General features: G+C 48.3%; 2 protein-coding genes and 1 non-coding gene across 3 annotated transcripts; all 3 read right to left on the bottom strand.

The window, feature by feature from the left end:
- Nucleotides 1-252: 252 nt before the first annotated feature.
- MYG1 (MYG1 exonuclease) lies at nucleotides 253-11,929 on the bottom strand. The gene is made up of 7 exons (XM_066369641.1): nucleotides 11,611-11,929; nucleotides 10,987-11,099; nucleotides 7,357-7,516; nucleotides 1,984-2,133; nucleotides 928-1,050; nucleotides 624-805; nucleotides 253-473 (listed from the first exon to the last, which is right to left on the bottom strand). Exons 1-7 carry the CDS (start codon nucleotides 11,752-11,754, stop codon nucleotides 275-277), a joined length of 1,071 nt encoding a protein of 356 aa, XP_066225738.1. The 5' UTR covers nucleotides 11,755-11,929; the 3' UTR covers nucleotides 253-274.
- Nucleotides 11,930-12,078: 149 nt separating this feature from the next.
- On the bottom strand, nucleotides 12,079-15,346 carry PFDN5 (prefoldin subunit 5). The gene is made up of 6 exons (XM_066369648.1): nucleotides 15,237-15,346; nucleotides 14,982-15,084; nucleotides 14,655-14,686; nucleotides 13,673-13,747; nucleotides 13,450-13,555; nucleotides 12,079-12,262 (listed from the first exon to the last, which is right to left on the bottom strand). Exons 1-6 carry the CDS (start codon nucleotides 15,306-15,308, stop codon nucleotides 12,189-12,191), a joined length of 462 nt encoding a protein of 153 aa, XP_066225745.1. The 5' UTR covers nucleotides 15,309-15,346; the 3' UTR covers nucleotides 12,079-12,188.
- On the bottom strand, nucleotides 12,650-12,763 carry LOC136396397 (U5 spliceosomal RNA). Its single transcript, XR_010749685.1, has one exon. It is a non-coding gene; the product is annotated as a U5 spliceosomal RNA (small nuclear RNA).
- Nucleotides 15,347-16,951: the final 1,605 nt, after the last annotated feature.

Here is a 16,951-nt window from a genome sequence, read left to right as displayed (position 1 = left end):
TCAAGGGAACTGCATTGAGATACAGTGAAGAAAAAAGCATGGACTTTGTGTTAAAATCTTAGTTCTGTCTTTTTGGCCATTTCTTGTGAATTTGGTTAAATTATTTAACCTTAGGATCTGGGTGCTTTCTAAATGACTAGGAAAGCAAAGCTGAGAAAATACGGTTTAGTATGGCACAGCCAATATTTCACTTTTCTTAAGTTTTAGCAAGTTCCCAGAATGGTGCAGGGCAGTAATATAGCAAGGACTTAGTCAGCATGAGATAAAACAAATTTTATTGGATGAGGGAATTTATGGGAGGCATAGGTGCTGGGCGCTGGGCCAGGGTGGCACGGGCCATGCTTAAGGCACCCTCTCGGGTGCAGTGCCCACCAATGAAACCGCTGGCATGGACAAAGACACAATCAGGAATTCCACTGATCCGGTCCAGAGCCTCATCCCGAAGACCCCGCCATGACTCTGGCAGGGGTAGCCTACAAGTGAACAGAAAGAAGTTGGTGGGAGCAAATGGAGGCCTTGAGGAAGTGAAAGATGGGGAGCAGAGCAGAGGCCAAGGTTAGTACCCTCCTTTGCTAGGGCTGCAACAGGCTTAAAAGTCTGCAGGTGGTCCCCAAGGGCCTCACCTGCTCTGGAATGAATGGAGCTCCTTGGGCACACACTGTACCCGCCACTGTCCAGCCTGGTCAGTGTAGATAACAAAAGTGATGGTCACTGGGGGTGATAGCCCAGATTCCAGGTGATAGAGGTGCTCTTTCCAGGGGCATCCACCTTTTGCCAGTTCTATTATCTCCCCACTTGGGTCCACCTAAAAGGGAAGTGTGGCATGGCTGGAATGTTCAGGGTAGAAGCAGGAGTCCCTGTTGACCAGCAAGAGCCTGCCAGAATTCGCTAATTTTTAAACCCCAATGTCTCCTCCCAAGCGTTTACCTGGAATCGCTGGGCCAGGGCCTCTTCCACCAAAGCCCGGGCTGGCAACCAGCTGTGCTGGTAGAAGTCTAATCTCTGCAGAAACTCCTCTTGAACCAGATCCACTGCACGCTTAAACCCAGCCTGGGAAATATGTGGGAATCAGAACCACAGTGCTGGTCTGAACTTTTTTTTTAAAAATATTTTATTTTATTGATTTATAGAGAAGAGAGAGGGGAGAGAGAGAGAGAAGAGGGAGGCGCAGGAAGCATCAACTCCCATATGTGCCTTGACCAGGCAAGCCCAAGGTTTCGAACCGGCAACCTCAGTGTTCCAGGTCAACGCTTTATCCCACTGCGCCACCACAGGTCAGGCTGGTCTGAACTTTTGACTTTGCTAGGGTTTGGATAGGTTAACCTCCAGTCAGCAAACTATAGCTCTTTGGCCCCTTGAATGTGGCTCTTCCACAAAATACCATGTGCGGGCGCTACCTCGATAAGGAATGTACCTACCTATATAGTTTAAGCTTAAAAAATTTGGCTCTCAAAAGAAATTTCAGTCGTTTTACTGTTTTTTGTTTTCTTTTGTTTTTTTCTGTATTTTTTCTGAAGTTGGAAACAGGGAGGCAGTCAGACAGACTCCCGCCTGCGCCCAACTGAGATCCACCTGGCATGCCCACCAGGGGGCGATGCTCTGCCCATCTGGGGCGTCGCTCTGTTACAACCACAGCCACTCTAGCGCCTGAGGCAGAGGCCATGGAGCCATCCTCAGCGCCCGGGCCAACTTTGCTCCAGTGGAGCCTTGGCTAAGGAAGGGGAAGAGAGAGACAGAGAGGAAGGAGAGGGGGAGGGGTGGAGAAGCAGATGGGTGCTTCTCCTGTGTGCTCTGGCCGGGAATTGAACCCGGGACTCTTGCATGCCAGGCCGATGCTCCACCACTGAGCCAACCGGCCAGGGCCTGTTATACTGTTGATATCTGGCTCTGTTGACTAATGAGTTTGCTAACCCCTGGTTAACCAATCTCATTTCCTCCCTCAAGGTCTTATATGCCTCAATCGATTCCCCTTAGGGCCCTTACCTCAGTGTCTTGGTTGGGCTGGTTCCAGGTGGGATTCAGTCGGGCAACCCGGGCACTCAGTGTAGTGGTCAGCGCATATCGAGGCTCTCCCTCCCACTGCGAGATCCCATTGTCCACTGCATCCACTTCCTCCACGAAGTTCTCGTACATCTAAGGCAACCTCAGGAGAAATGCACTTCAAGTTTACAGGTTTCAAAGTTATGTGCATATATATTTTTATTTAACCTTCTCAGTGGCCCTGTGAGGATCTCAACAACTGGATGAGGAAAGAGGGAATTGGGGTTTCCAGCAGCTTCCTTAAGGTCAGAGAGCTAACTAATAGTACTGGGGCTGGAATTCAGATCATCTGATTTCTAACGTACTGCCTTTTTTTTTTTTTTTTTTTAAGCTAGAGGGGAAGAGAGAGGAGAAGCATCAGTTCTTCATTGCAGCACCTTAGTTGTTCATTTATTGCTTTCTCATATGTGCCTTGACCAGGGGGCTTCAGCCAAGCCAGTGACCCCTTGCTTAAGCCAGCGACCTTTGGGCTCAAGCCAGCGATCATGGGGCCATGTCTGTGGTCCCACGCTCATGCCAGATGAGCCCATGCTCAAGCCAGCAACCTTGGGGTTTTGTTTTTTGTTTTTTAAGTGAGAGGTGGAGAGATAGTGAAACAGTGCCCTGACTAGGATCCAACCAGCAAGAACTGTCTGGGGATAATGTTCAAATCAACTGAGTTTTTTTGTTGTTGTTGTTTTTAGCACCTGAGGCTGAAGCACTTAAACCAGCGGAGCTATCCTCAATACCTGGGGTCTATGCTAAAACCAATCAAGCCACTGGCTGTGGGAAGTGAATAGGAGGAGAAGGGGGGGTGGAAAGGGGAGAGAAGTAGATGGTCACTTACCTTCTGTTCCCTGACCAGGAATCAAACCCAGGATATCCATACACTGGGCTGATGCTCTATCCACTGAGCCAACTGGCTAGGGCCTGGTGCCCATTGTACTACCACACAAAGCCTCAGCTGAGGCCAGCATGTGTAGGGAGGGGGCTGCTGAATTCTGATCAAAGGTCTGGGGTTCCATGAGGAGCTTTGTGGAAGTGGACCCCTAGGCTGAAGGAAGGTAAATGTCCAGGGAGGCTGAGCTGGCTACTTAGTAACCCATTTAATGAGGTCCAGGAGGGTCGGGCCAAGCACATGAGTCAGGTGGGAGAGGATGGGTGCTGGACTAGACATCAAGAACTGGGTGCGGCCTGAGCAGGTGGTGGCGCAGTGAAAAGAGCATCTCACTGGGATGCGGAGGACCCAGGTTCGAGACCCGGAGGTCGCCAGCCTGAGCATGGGCTCATCTGGTTTGAGCAAAGCTCACCAGCTTGGACCCAAGGTCGCTGGCTCAAGCAATGGGTTACTCAGTCTGCTGAAGGCCTGCAGTCAAGGCACATATGAGAACAATCAATGAACAACTAAGGTGTCGCAATGAAAAACTGATAATTGATGCTTCTCATCTCTCCATTCCTATCTGTCTGTCCCTACATATCCCTCTCTCTGTCTCTGTAAAAGAAAAAAAAAGGCTGGGTGTGGTCCCCAAGAAATCTATGCTGTCCCATATGGCATTGGCAGCTGCTGCATCTCCTGATCCTAAAGAAATAGTAGGATCGGGCCCTGGCTGATTGGCTCAGTGGTGGAGCGTCGGCCTGGCGTGCGGAAGTCCCAGGTTCGATTCCTGGCCGGGGCACACGGGAGAGGCGCCCATCTGCTTCTCTACCCCTCCCCCTCTCCTTCCTCTCTGTCTCTCTCTTCCCCTCCCGCAGCGAGGCTCCATTGGAGCAAAGATGGCCCAGGCGCTGGGGATGGCTCCTTGGCCTCTGCCCCAGGCGCTGGAGTGGCTCTGGTCTAGGCAGAGCGGCCCCCCAGAGGGGCGGAGCATCGCCCCCTGGTGGGCGTAGGGGTGTGCTGGGTGGATCCCGGTCGGGCGCCTGCGGGAGTCTGTCTGACTGTCTCTCCCCGTTTCCGGCTTCAGAAAAGTGTGGAGAAAAAAAAGGAAAAAAAAAGAAATAGTAGGATCGAAATAATATGAGATGTCAGTGTTTAATGCTAAATACCCTACACAAAATAGCCTACATATTAACACATCTGTGGTATGTAGAAAAAGTGCTATTTTCAGGGAAAGCCAAAAAAGAGGCTTGTCTATGCCCAGCACCTCTTGGTGAGGACCCCAACAGGATAATCAGTTAAAATTTGGGTGTAGTTAAATTGCTTAGAAACCCCTCAGCAGTAGAAGGGAAAACTAACCCAAGCAGTCTACAGCTTTAGTACTCCAAAGTCTCCGATTTAACCACTCATTTCTTATGTCATTATTATTTCTTTTAGTGAGATAGGGACAGACTGGAAGGGAGAGAGATGAGAAGCATCAATTCAACCTGACCTGTGGTGGCACTGTGGATAAAGCATTGATCTGGAATGCTGAGGTTGCCAGTTTGAAACCCTGGGCTTGCCTGGTCAAGGCATGTAAGGGAGTTGATGCTTCCTGCTCCTACTGCCTTCTCTCTCTCTCTTCTCTAAAACGAATAAATAAAGTCTTTTTAAAAAGAGAAGCATCGCCTGACCAGGCTGTGGCACAGTGGATAGAGCATTGGACTGGGATGCCGAGGACCCAGGTTCGAGACCCTGAGGTTGCCAGCTTGAGTGCGGGCTCATCTGGCTTGAGCAAAATAAAAAATGCTCACCAGCGTGGACCCAGGGTCGCTGGCTCGAGCAAGGGGTTACTTGGTCTGCTGAAGGCCCATGGTCAAGGCACATACGAGAAAGCAATCAATGAACAACTGAGGTGTCGCAATGAAAAACTGATGATTGATGCTTCTCATCTCCGTTCCTGTCTGTCTGTCCCTGTCTATCCCTCTCTCTGACTCTCTCTGTCCCTGTAAAGAAAAGAAAAAAAAAAAAGGCATCAATTCTTCCTTGCGGCACCTTACTTGTTCATTGGTTGCTTTCTCATAGGTGCATTGACCAGGGGCCTCCAGCCAAGCCAGTGACCCCTTGTTCAAGCCAGCAACCATGAGGTCATGTTTATGATCTCACACTTAAGCCAGTGACTCCGCACTCAAGTTGGATGAGCCCACACTCAAGCAGGTGACCTTGGGGCTTCAAATCTGGGTCCTCTGCGTCTCAGTGCGCCACTGCCTGGTCAGGCTTTCTTTAGGTCTTTTATTTATTCATTTATTTATTTATTGACTGACTGACAGAGAAAGAGGGAGTCAGAGAGAGTGACAGATAAGGACAAACAGGAAGGGAGAGAGATGAGAAGCATCAATTCTTCGTTGGGCTTCAAGCCAGTGACTATGGAGTCATGTCTATGATCCCACACTCAAGCCGGATGAGGCCGCACTCAAGCCGGTGACCTCGGCGTTTCAAACCTGGGTCCTCCGCATCCCAGTGTGCCACTGCCTGGACAGGCTCTTTATATCTTTCAGATCATACTATTGCTATGTCATAGGGGCCTGACCTGTGGTGGCGCAGTGGATAAAGTGTTGCCCTGGAATGCTGAGGTTGCCAGTTCAAAACCCTGGGCTTGCCAGGTCAAGGCACATATGGGAGTTGATGCTTCTTGATTCTCTCCCCACCCTTCTCTCTCTCTCCTCCCCGCTTTTCTAAAATGAATAAAATAAAAAATTTTAAATTAATGCTATGTCACAGAGGCAGATGACAGTTAAGCTGAGACAGAGAGGTGAACAGTCTATCTGCATTAAACAGCTGACTGAGCTTAACCTGTGATGGCACAGAGCGTTGGCCTGGAACGCTGAGGTCACCAGTTTGAAACCCTGGGCTTGCCCAAAGCACACAGAACCAACAAGCAATGATCAACTAAAGCAAAACAACTATGAGTGGATACTTCTCATTCCTCCCCACCCCTCCTCTCTGTAAAATCAATAAATAAATTCTTAAAAAAAAAAAAAGGTTGCCAAGGTGGTGGCACAGTGGAGAGAGCCTCAGACTGGGACAGAGAGGACCCAGGTTTGAAACTCCGAGGTCGCCAGCTTGAGCACGGACTCATCTGGTTTGAGCACAGGCTTAACAGCTTGAACCCAAGGTCACTGGCTTGAGCAAGGGGTCACTCGGTCTACTGTAGCCCCCTGGTCAAGGCATATATGAGAAATCAATTAACTAAGGTGCCACAATGAAGAATTAATGCTTCTCATCTCTTCCTTCCTGTCCCTATCTGTATCTGTCACAAAACAAAAAACCAACAGCCTGATCAGGCAGTAGCGCAGTGGATAGAACGTGGGACTGGGACGCAGAGGACTCAGGTTCAAAACCCTGAGGTCGCCAGCTTGAGCGCAGGATCATAAGCATGATCCCAAGGTTTCTGGCTTGAGCAAGGGGTTGCTGAAGCCCCCGGGTCAAGGCATGTATGAGAAGCAAGTCAATGAACAAAGTGCCACAGCAACAAGTTGATGCTTCTCATCTCTCTCCCTTCCTGTCTTGTCTTTCTCTCTGGAAAAACAAAACAAAAAGCAGCTGAATATGAAGTTTGACTTGTAAACTACACAAGAGTGCAGTCCAGTTGGTGTCTTCACAATCACTGATCCCAGATGCACACTGGGGCCACTAGCCCTGTTCCTTCCCCAACAGCAGGAATCTGCTGAACTGCTTTCAGGGGACACTGGTGGAACATGAAATATTTTCAAAATCAGACCCTTCCCAACTTGTGTGCCTCTGGTGAATTACAGTGGTGCCTAATATACGCTCCTCTCTCCCTCAGGACAGCCAAGACCTTTAAGCCATATACTTTTTTTTTTTTAATTCAGTGAGAGAGGGGAGGCAGAGACGGGAGAGACAGACTCCTGCATAAGCCTGACTGGGATCCACCTTGCAAGTCCACTAGGGGGTGATGCTCTGCCCAGCTCTTAGTGCCTGAGGCAGAGGCCATGGAGCCATCCTCAGGGCCCAGGGCCAACCCGTTCCAATCGAGCCATGGCTGCAGGAGAGAAAGAGAGAGAAGCAAGAAGGGGAGAAGTGAAGCTTCTCCTGTGTGCCCTAACTGGGAATCGAACCCAGAACATCATAGACATTCAAACATAAGCAGCCTCCTCTATACCAAGTAGTTGAACAATTATTTTTTTATGTGTGTCAAGTCAAGAAAAAGACTGGGAAACACTGATTTACAGTTTTCAAAGCCCATCCCCATATGTGACCTTATCTACTTCTCACCACCACCCCCAGCATGGAGATAGACTACCCTTCCCCTTGTGAGATGAGCCTGACTGAGGGAGACAGTACTGGGCTAGGTATTGGCCAGGAACCCTGATCTGAGGTCCAGGCCTAAGTACTATGTGAGTGCCACTCCCAGCTGACGTGGCAGAATTGCATATGTGGGGCATCTGTTTTCGGGTCCCCACCTTGTCATAGAGGGTGCCCACCATGCTGTCATCTTCACTAGTGCCCAGCAACTGGGCCAGCAGCTTGTGCCCGAAGTGCAGATAGATGAGTCCCGCACTGCTCAGCTTGGTCTGCCATGGCTTCCCAGGGGACAAGGAGCTCATGGTCTCTGTAAAAGACCTGAGGAACACAGGGAGGTGAGGATGGGGCAGAGTTGCCTAAGTTAACCCACATGTGGGGGTAGGGAGGCTAGGGAATACCGCAGGAGCTGGAAGGAGATAGCCCAGCCAGAGAGGCTTTGTCTTTTTCTTCGATGGCACCAAGACATCAACTTGGAGTCTTCATGCATGTATTTGACAATGCTTACCATGTGCCAGACTTTGTGTTTCATCATTGGGGGTTAAAAAAAAAAAAAAGGACCGTGACTTGTCTTCAAGTTTATCTGCTAGAAGCAGTAGACAACCAACCAAGAGAATGCTCTAGCTAGGTTATAAACAAGGAAGGAGGTGGAAGGGAAGGGTTCAGGAGGAGAGCCTTAGGTCATACCTGAAAGATGAATTACTAGGTGTTCCTCAGACAAAAGGTGAAGGAGAAACAGTATTCCTGGTAGAGGAAACAACATGTACAATGGCCAAGAGACAGGTCTCTTCATGGAATTGTAAGAAAGGCAGCTTGGGTGTGAGAGGTGAGTGACAAAAAAAAGTGGAAGGGTAAGCAGTGACCAGATCGTGGCAGGCTTTCTGTGTCATACTTTCGAATTTAGACTTTGATTTGTATGTAATGGGAACCACTGAGAGACTTTAAGTAGGCAAGTGCATATTAGAAAGAGCATTGGACAGCCAGCATAGAGAGTAGCTGCAAGGTGCTTACCTGCAGTGGCCCAATAAAGTAAGGATGGCAGGAATTTGATAGCATTGGGATAGAGAATAGGGAAAAGGTATGACAGTTGTTAGGGAAAAAGAAACCATAGCTTTAATTTGTAAATACTAATAAGAATTACCTAGGGAGCTTATTTTTTGTTTTAATGATTATTATTAAATACTGAATAGGTTGGTCCTGGCTGGTTTGCTCAGTGGATAGAGCATAGGCCCAGCATGCAGACATTCCCAGGTTCAATCCCTGGTCATGTGGTCAGGGTACACATGAGAAGCACCAAGCGACTATCTGCTTCTCTTCCCCTCCCTCTCCCGCTATCTCTCTCTTCCCCTCTTGCAGCCAGTAGCTCAATGGGTTCGAGCCTCAGCCCTGGGCACGAAGAATAGCTCGCTTGGTCCGAGCATTGACCTCAGGTGCTAGCATTGGCACCAGATGGGTTGCTGGGTGGATCTTGGCCAGGGTGCATGCAGGATATATCTCCCCTCTTTTCACTTAAAAAATTTTATTTTTTTGAGTAGGTCTTGCTCAGTCTGTTAGAGCATCATCCAGAAACACCAAGGTTGCAAGTTTGATTCTCAATCAGGGCACATATGGAAAGTGCCCAGTGAATACACAACTAAGTGGAACAAGTGAATGCTTCCCTCCCTCTCTCTTTCTGTCCCCTGTCTCTGTCTCTCTAAAATCAATCAATTAAAATATATATTGAGTAAATACAGTTTTATAATATATACATAAGGTATAAAGATTAATAACAATACCCCTTCCATAAGGTTTAAAAAGAAGCAAAACTACATAAACTGTGATAGAAACAGACATATGTACTAAACTGTACACAAGGGTATGAGAGGGAGAAAAATACCTAAAAGACTTAAAACATCTTCATAACCTCTCAGAGATAATCACGTTAAACTGTGATGTAGGCCCTGGCTGGTTGGCTCAGCGGTAGAGCATTGGCCTGGTATGGAAATCCCAGGTTCGATTCCTGGTCAGGGCACACAGGAGAAGTGCCCATCTGCTTCTCTACCCTTCCCCCTCTCCTTCCTCTCTGTCTCTCTTCTTCTCCCGCAGCCAAGGCTTCATTGGAGCAAAGTTGGCCAGAGCACTGAGGATGGCTCCATGGCCTCCACCTCAGGCGCTAGACTGGCTCTTGCTGAAGTGGAGCAAGGCCCCAGATGGGCAGAGCATCACCCCCTTGTGGGCGTACCGAGTGGATCCCGATCGGGCGCATGTGGGAGTCAGTCTGACTGCCTCCCTGCTTTTAACTTTGGAAAAATACAAAAACAAACAAAAAACTGTGTGATGTATACAATGGGGGATTTTTAAAATTTATTTTCAAGATGAGAAAAGCCTAAGCAGAGTTTTATGCGTTGGCAAGGTGAAGTAGAAACACTGGTGGGAAATTCATAAGATTAAAAGGGGGCAAACAGAAGGGAACAGTGTTTGCTCACTGGAAGGAGAGAGCTGAGGATGTTTAGTGAGGAACAGGATGTGCATGTAGGAAAAGCTCAATTTCCTTTGAAAAGAAGTAGTGTCACTCTTCGAAGGCGTTTGATGAGGTAGGCGCTTCAGGATAGGGGAAAAGGATTGGAATGGCGCTGTGGATAATGAGCTACCCTTGGAAAAGACAGATTTCCCAAGGTAAGAATGTAATGAAATACAAGACCACACCGGAGGACCCGGGTTCGATTCCCGGCCAGGGCACACAGGAGAAGCGCCCAGTTGCTTCTCCACCCCTCCGCCGCGCTTTCCTCTCTGTCTCTCTCTTCCCCTCCCGCAGCCGAGGCTCCATTGGAGCAAAGATGGCCCGGGCGCTGGGGATGGCTCTGTGGCCTCTGCCTCAGGCGCTAGAGTGGCTCTGGTCGCAACATGGCGACGCCCAGGATGGGCAGAGCATCGCCCCCTGGTGGGCATGCCGGGTGGGGTGGATCCCGGTCGGGCGCATGCGGGAGTCTGTCTCTCCCTGTTACCAGCTTCAGAAAAATGGAAAAAAAAAAAAAGAAATACAAGACCATACACATATGAACAGTCACTAACTGCCACAATCATGTGGGCCCAACAGTATGAAGTGGGGCAGCAAAGGGCACATGAACAGATTAATCTTAGCTGAGGTATTGTAGTATTTCCCCATATATAAGACACTCCCATGTATAAGATGCACCTTAATTCTGGACCCGAAATTTTAAGGAAAAAAAATGTATTACATAAAATTACTGAACTCAAGTTTTATTCATCATAAAAATCATACAACTTATCACTGTCAAAACTCCCATCCATCAGCTTATCCTCATGTGCCTGATGACAAATCACTGTCTTCAACAATGAGTGCAAAAACAAGCGCAAAAAAGCAGGAAACGCAAGTAAAAAAAACTACAACCATTGTATGAGACGCACCCAGTTTTTAGACCCCAAATTTTTCAGGGAAGAGGTGCATCTTATACATGGGGAAATACAGTAATTGGGGTGATAACAGTGCTGGTGGGAGAAAAGTCTGACTGAGCTACAGGAGGTGAACTGGAAGGGGGCTGCTTGAGGACTAACTAGGAGCCAAGTGAGGCCTGGGCTGATAAGAGGGCTCAGGGAAGTCCAAGGCCAGGTAGATGGGTGTAGGGAAGGTGGAAAGGTAAAAGGATGGAAGGCTATAGTCCCACAGGATTCGAGTTTGCTTTCAAGGATGAGGCAGTCCAGTCCCTTTGCTGACACAGACCAATGCAGTGGATGGCTGAATTGGAGTATTGAGTTAAGTTGAACTGAAGAAAAAATACCTAGGAACCCACCTCTGGTGATGGTCATATCGGTGTCTCTGAGGGTCGTATTCTCCACCCACGTCTACCACGATGTCGCAAGAAGCAAGTTTTTTAGGATCCCGGGTCCGCACAATCTCTGCATCCTGCAGTGGGACATAAAGAGGTGAGAGGGCCGTCAGCAGTCGCGCAGGTAGGGAGTTAAAGTGGGTTTCCAGCCTGACCAGGCGGTGGTGCAGTGCATGGAGCTTTGGACTGGGATGCGGAGGACCCAGGTTCGAGACCCCGAGGTCACCAGCTTGAGCGCGGGCTCATCTGGTTTGAGCAAAAAAGCTCACCAGCTTGGACCCAAGGTCGCTGGCTTGAGCAAGTGGTTACTTGGTCTGCTGTGGCCCCACGATCAAGGCACATATGAGAAAGCAATCAATGAACAACTAAGATGTCGCAACAACAAACTGATGATTGATGCTTCTCATTTCTCTCCGTTCCTATCTGTCCCTATCTATCCCTCTCTCTGACTCTCTCTCTCTGTCTCTGAAGAAAGAAAAAAAAAAAAGGTTTCCAGGGAAGCCGGGGCAGGTAGGAAGGGTGCCCGGGCCGTTCAAGGATAAACTGGGACTCGGTTAGGGAAGTTGGCTGGCCCCAGGTGGACCTTACCCGGTACTCTGGAAGGAGGCGTAGCAATGCGCACGCCAGAGCCTCATCGCAGTGGAAAGTGCCGTTGTGCGTCCCGATTCGGGGAGGTACCATGAGGCTGCTGCGGGGTCGTTTGGAGGGCTGGACGGACTCCACTCTGAGCATGCGGTCCCGGCCACATAGGGATGGTGGCAGCAACAGCCGAGGTTAGAGACTGCACAGGAAGCGAAGGCCCCTGTAGCTTCTGTGCGAAGGCGGGGACGCCAACCCGGAAAAGGAAGTGCCTTTGCAGCCTCATTTCCGCTTGTCGGCCTTACCCACGGATACGGGCACCGTAGGGCGAGCACGTTCCGCAGCAAAGGCCTTCTACCCTCTGTCCAGGGGTGCGGATGGAGCCTTGAAGATAAGCATTGCATCAGGCTCTGGGGAGAAGCACAGCTTCTCGACCACCCACTCCCATCTCTTACTTAATGCAAGAAAGGACCAACATTCTGCCCAGCTGGAACATTTATTGGCATTAAACACAAATCCCTTCTCTTCACCACAAAGTCCCAGGCCCCTGAAGTAGGGTCCCTCTGCACAATTTCTGGAACAAGTTCTCAGGCCTTGGTAGCCTGAGTTGCCCCCAAGGCTGTGAGTTGCTGAATCTTCTGGCTCATCATCTCCATGACAGCTGTGGGGGGGGGGGGGGGGGGGGGGAGGAAAAAGTCAGTCCAGGTCAGGAGCTAAAAGGAAGTACCCAGAGTTAAGGAAAAGTACCAAGGAAGTTTAAGGACAGGTAGACAACCAACTATAGCTAATAAAACTTGTAACAGTGATCCACTGTGGGATACAACACACTAACACAAATTTAGAATCTATAATGTGGCAGTAAATATGGCAACCACTGGGACATAAAAATGAACAATAATTAGAGTCAGTAATAACCAAAAATTATAACGTGGAAAAGATTTTTGCCCAACAGGAGTCACAATCTTGACCATGTCACAGACTCTCCTGGGGCATTTATTTATTTATTTATTTATTTATTTATTTATTTATTTATTTATTTATTTATTTTAGCCCTGCCAGAACAAGGCTTCAAAAAATTAGTTCGAAACCCAAAATTGTTTCTCTCCACGGAAATCCTTAGTAAAAGGCGAAAGATTTATACGATCTGAAGAGAAACATTTTTTAAAAAACCACTGAACCCTGGAATCTGCCCACCACTCTTACCACTACCCAGGTTGATTTAGTTAGTTTGGAGTGGCCCAGGCTTTCTTTTCAAACTCCTTTGGTGATTCTAATGTGCAGCGAGGGTTGCAATTGCTAGTACTTAGTTAGGACTATATTTCTTTCCTATGTGTTCATTTACATCTTTCCCCCCATTCCATCCCCATTAAAAACAGATATGATTTAAAACAAAAAAACAAAAAAAAAAAAACAAAACAGAGATGATGTCCTTCTAAATTTTCCAATCATGCAACCTAGGAATCTACAAACTGTGGGTGTGCAATGCACAGAATCTAGAGAATAATACATCAAGACACAAAAAAGAAAGACATGGTTTTAATCCTGCAAAGATGGGACACCCTCATGGTTCACATTACAGCCCAGGTTCTTTTTTTTTTAAAGATTTTATTTATTTTAGAAAAAGGAAGGAGAGAGAGAGAAAGGTGGGGGAGGAGCAGGAAGCATCAACTCGTAGTAGTTGCTTGTCATATGTGCCTTGCTTGAACAGGCAAGCCTGGGGTTTCGAACCGGCGACCAAAGCATTCCAAGTCAACGCTTTACCCACTGTGCCACCACAAGTCAGGCAGCCATCCAGGTTCTTTATCATGGAGGTAGAAATGGTGAATAGGTGTCCCAGACCAAGCTTACCCTGTTTCATGGCATGCTTCTCCTGCAGGGCTGGCTGGATTTTCTCCATCTGCTTGGTGAGGAAGTCTATTTTTCTCTTGAAGAAGTCCTTGGCATCCTCAGCTGTCTACAAAGGTCAGAGGTGAATGAGGGGCTAAGAAGAGACCCCATACTGCCCCTAAGTCTTCCTCTAAACTTCCTTTTCTTGCTCAGAGGGGCATCTACAATGATTCCTTCCACTTACCTTCTCTACATAGTAGCCAGTTCCGACATTGATGAGCACGTGTTCCACATCATGTAGCTTCCCAGGTACATACATCTGAAATCAAGGATTAAGGGAAAACTAGCCCAGCATGAGTCATGATTCCTTGTCAGCCAGCCTGCTTGGACTCGTAAGACCCTCTTTTTTAAATAGCTGTAAGGCAGAGGGACTGAATAATCTGGAGGCTGTAAAATTATACCGTACACTCCAAATGTGGAGAGACAGAGAAGTTGGTTCCTTATGGAAAATGTGACAGACATATACTGAAACACTCTCTTGACCTGATCCCATCTCCCAGTCTCTAAGCAGTTAACCCCTCCAGAAAAACTAACCACAATATTTTCCTACTGCTGTAGAGTAGTAAAAGTTAAAAGCCAGCCTCACTTCCCTGCAACACCCCCAACCATGAACTAGCTAATTCCTGATGAATTTAATGTTCGTTTTTCAGCCAGTCCCTACTATATTTCTATTTCTGTGTTCCTCTTTTGAGCCTGTCAGTTCTCAGACTACAGTTCACAGGAGCCCTACTATCATATTTGATCATTCAAGTAAAACACTCAACAGGTAGGCACAATCCAGGTTCCTTAGTGACAACAGTTTAAGACTAAGAATCACAAGCTGAATTTGAGAATCAATAAACAAGAGACAACCCCCTTGTTTCTATATCATATTCTATTATTTATAAGTTATTAGTAAAAGTGTAAACCACTAGTTGTATCTCTATATAAGATCATATTCTTAAAAAAGGGAGATAATCACACCTCAATTATACATACTCTTTGGTGCTCACAAGGCAATAGCTAGATGTTGGCCCCAACACAGATAGGAGATCTAGGCAGTGTGTATAGTAAGAGTTCTCATGAGTGCACTTTGGAGTCATCAAAACTACCCCATCCTTTTTGTGGGGGAGGGGGAGAGGGAGGGAGAAAAGGAGAGGGCTGGATTGTTCCTGTGGAAAGGATACAGAACTGGTCAGTGGAACAAGTAATTCTTTCCCTGTGAAAGCAATTAAGACAAACATCTGGGGAAGGTTAGCCCCGCCAACGTTAAGACTTTAAAGAGAGTTCCAACATGGAACAGCGCAGACAGTAGGAAAAAAACGGAAACGGGCAAAACAGTGTCCTGTGTATTTCAATTCTACATAGGCAGCATGCAAAAGGCTCACAAAGCGGTACACACAATACGTAATGGGTTGTTTTCTCGTCTCAGGTAAGGAAGACTGGTTTAAGAGATGAGACGAGAAGCCGGTTCGCTACATCCCCCAGGCTGCCTTCGCGCGCCTACCCCATACCCTCATTGCTCTTGTTCATCACGTTCAGACAGTCCTTGGCTTCCACGTACTTGGTTTGAACCACCTTGAGCTGGGCAATGGACGTGGACAAGAACTCCACTTCCTACAGAGTTCAGAAAGATAGTCAGTGTAGGGCTGGAGGGAGAGGGGGGCACCTTTGGAGAAGGGGCAGAGGTTTCACAGCAGAAGGGGAGCCTCCCAAAGGGGGCAGGAGTGAGGTGAGGCGGGAAAGGAGTCTCTAGGGCCCGTCCCCACCTGGTCCAGCTGGTTCTTAAGCATTTCCAGTTGCGGCAGATTCAGCTCGGTGACGTTAACCGACTGCGCCATGTTTGGAAGGACGACTAAGAAAAAACGGAAGGCAGTTGGGCAAGCTACACTCTAGCCGTCCTCTGTGCATCTCTATGGCTGCGCCAGAGGGCCTCGCTGCATCAGGCATCTCTATGATCTTGCTAGGCAAGTCCGATACTCACCTTTAGAAAAAAACCTAGTGGCTTCATGCTTTTCATAAAACATTCGATGTCTAGCCCTGGCCAGTAGTGCACTTGGTTAGAGCATGGTTTCCATACGCCAAGGTTGCAGGTTTCATTCCCCATTAGGGCACATATAAAAATCAACCAATGAATGTGTAAATAAGTGGAACAACAAATGGACGTTTGGCTCTCTCTCTTTTCTTATTTTTTCTCTTTAGTCAGTCAATAAATTAAAATCCCAGTGATGGTGCAGCCTAGAGCATCTACTTGGAATGCTGAGGTTGCTGGTTCAAAACCCTGGGCTTGCCAGGTCAAGGCACATACCACAAACAAGCAAGCAATTAACAACGAAAGTGAAGCAACTGGCCCTGGCTGGTTGGCTCAGTGGTAGAGCGTCGGCCTGGCGTGCGGGGGACCCAGGTTCGATTCCCGGCCAGGGCACATAGGAGAAGCACTCATTTGCTTCTCCACCCCCCCCCCTCCTTCCTCTCTGTCTCTCTCTTCCCCTCCCGCAGCCCAGCCGAGGCTCCATTGGAGCAAAGATGGCCCGGGCGCTAGGGATGGCTCCTTGGCCGCTGCCCCAGGCGCTAGAGTGGCTCTGGTCGCGCAGAGCGACGCCCCGGAGGGGCAGAGCATCGCCCCCTGGTGGGCGTGCCGGGTGGATCCCGGGCGGGCGCATGCGGGAGTCTGTCTGACTGTCTCTCCCGGTTTCCAGCTTCAGAAGAAAAAAAAAAAAGAAAGAAAGAAAGAAAGTGAAGCAACCTACCCCTCCCCCAGCCTCTTCTCTCTGTACAATCAATAAATAAAACATTAAACTTAAAAAAAAAAAAAAAATCCCAGGCCCTGGCCTAACTTGTGGGGGCACAGTGGATAGAGCATTGATAGAGCATTGACCTGGAATACTGAGATCACCAGTTTGAATCCCTGGGCTTCCCTGGTCAAGTCTGGGTTCGATTCCCGGCCAGGGCACACAGGAGAGGCACCCATCTGCTTCTCCACCCCTCCCCCTCTCCTTCCTCTCTGTCTCTCTCTTCCCCTCCCGCAGCTGAGGCTCCATTGGAGCAAAAGATGGCCCGGGCGCTGGGGATGGCTCCTTAGCCTCTGCCCCAGGCGCTAGAGTGGCTCTGGTCTCGATGGGGCGACGCCCTGGATGGGCAGAGCATCCCCCCGGTGGGCGTGCCGGATGGATCCCGGTCGGGAGTCTGTCTGACTGCCTCCCGGTTTCCAGCTTCAGAAAAATACAAAAAAAAAAAGCAAACAAACAAAAACAGAAACCAAGGTTACAGATTAGATCCTTGGTCAGGGCACATACAGGAAGCGACCACTGAGAGCACAACTAAGTATAACAACAAATGAATGCCTCTCCTCTTTTCCCTTCCTCTCTGTCTCTCTAAAATCAATCAATTAAAAAAACAACAACAGCAACCCAAGTCTAGTGTAGTAAAGTTGTAACAGGACTCTTGCCTTCAAGGAACTTAAAAATCTTAAAAGTATTCAGAT

This window comes from Saccopteryx leptura, chromosome 2 (genome assembly GCF_036850995.1).
Source record: "Saccopteryx leptura isolate mSacLep1 chromosome 2, mSacLep1_pri_phased_curated, whole genome shotgun sequence".
In the NCBI taxonomy this organism is placed as follows: Eukaryota; Metazoa; Chordata; class Mammalia; order Chiroptera; family Emballonuridae; genus Saccopteryx; species Saccopteryx leptura.
This window is presented reverse-complemented; position numbering and strand designations above follow the sequence as displayed.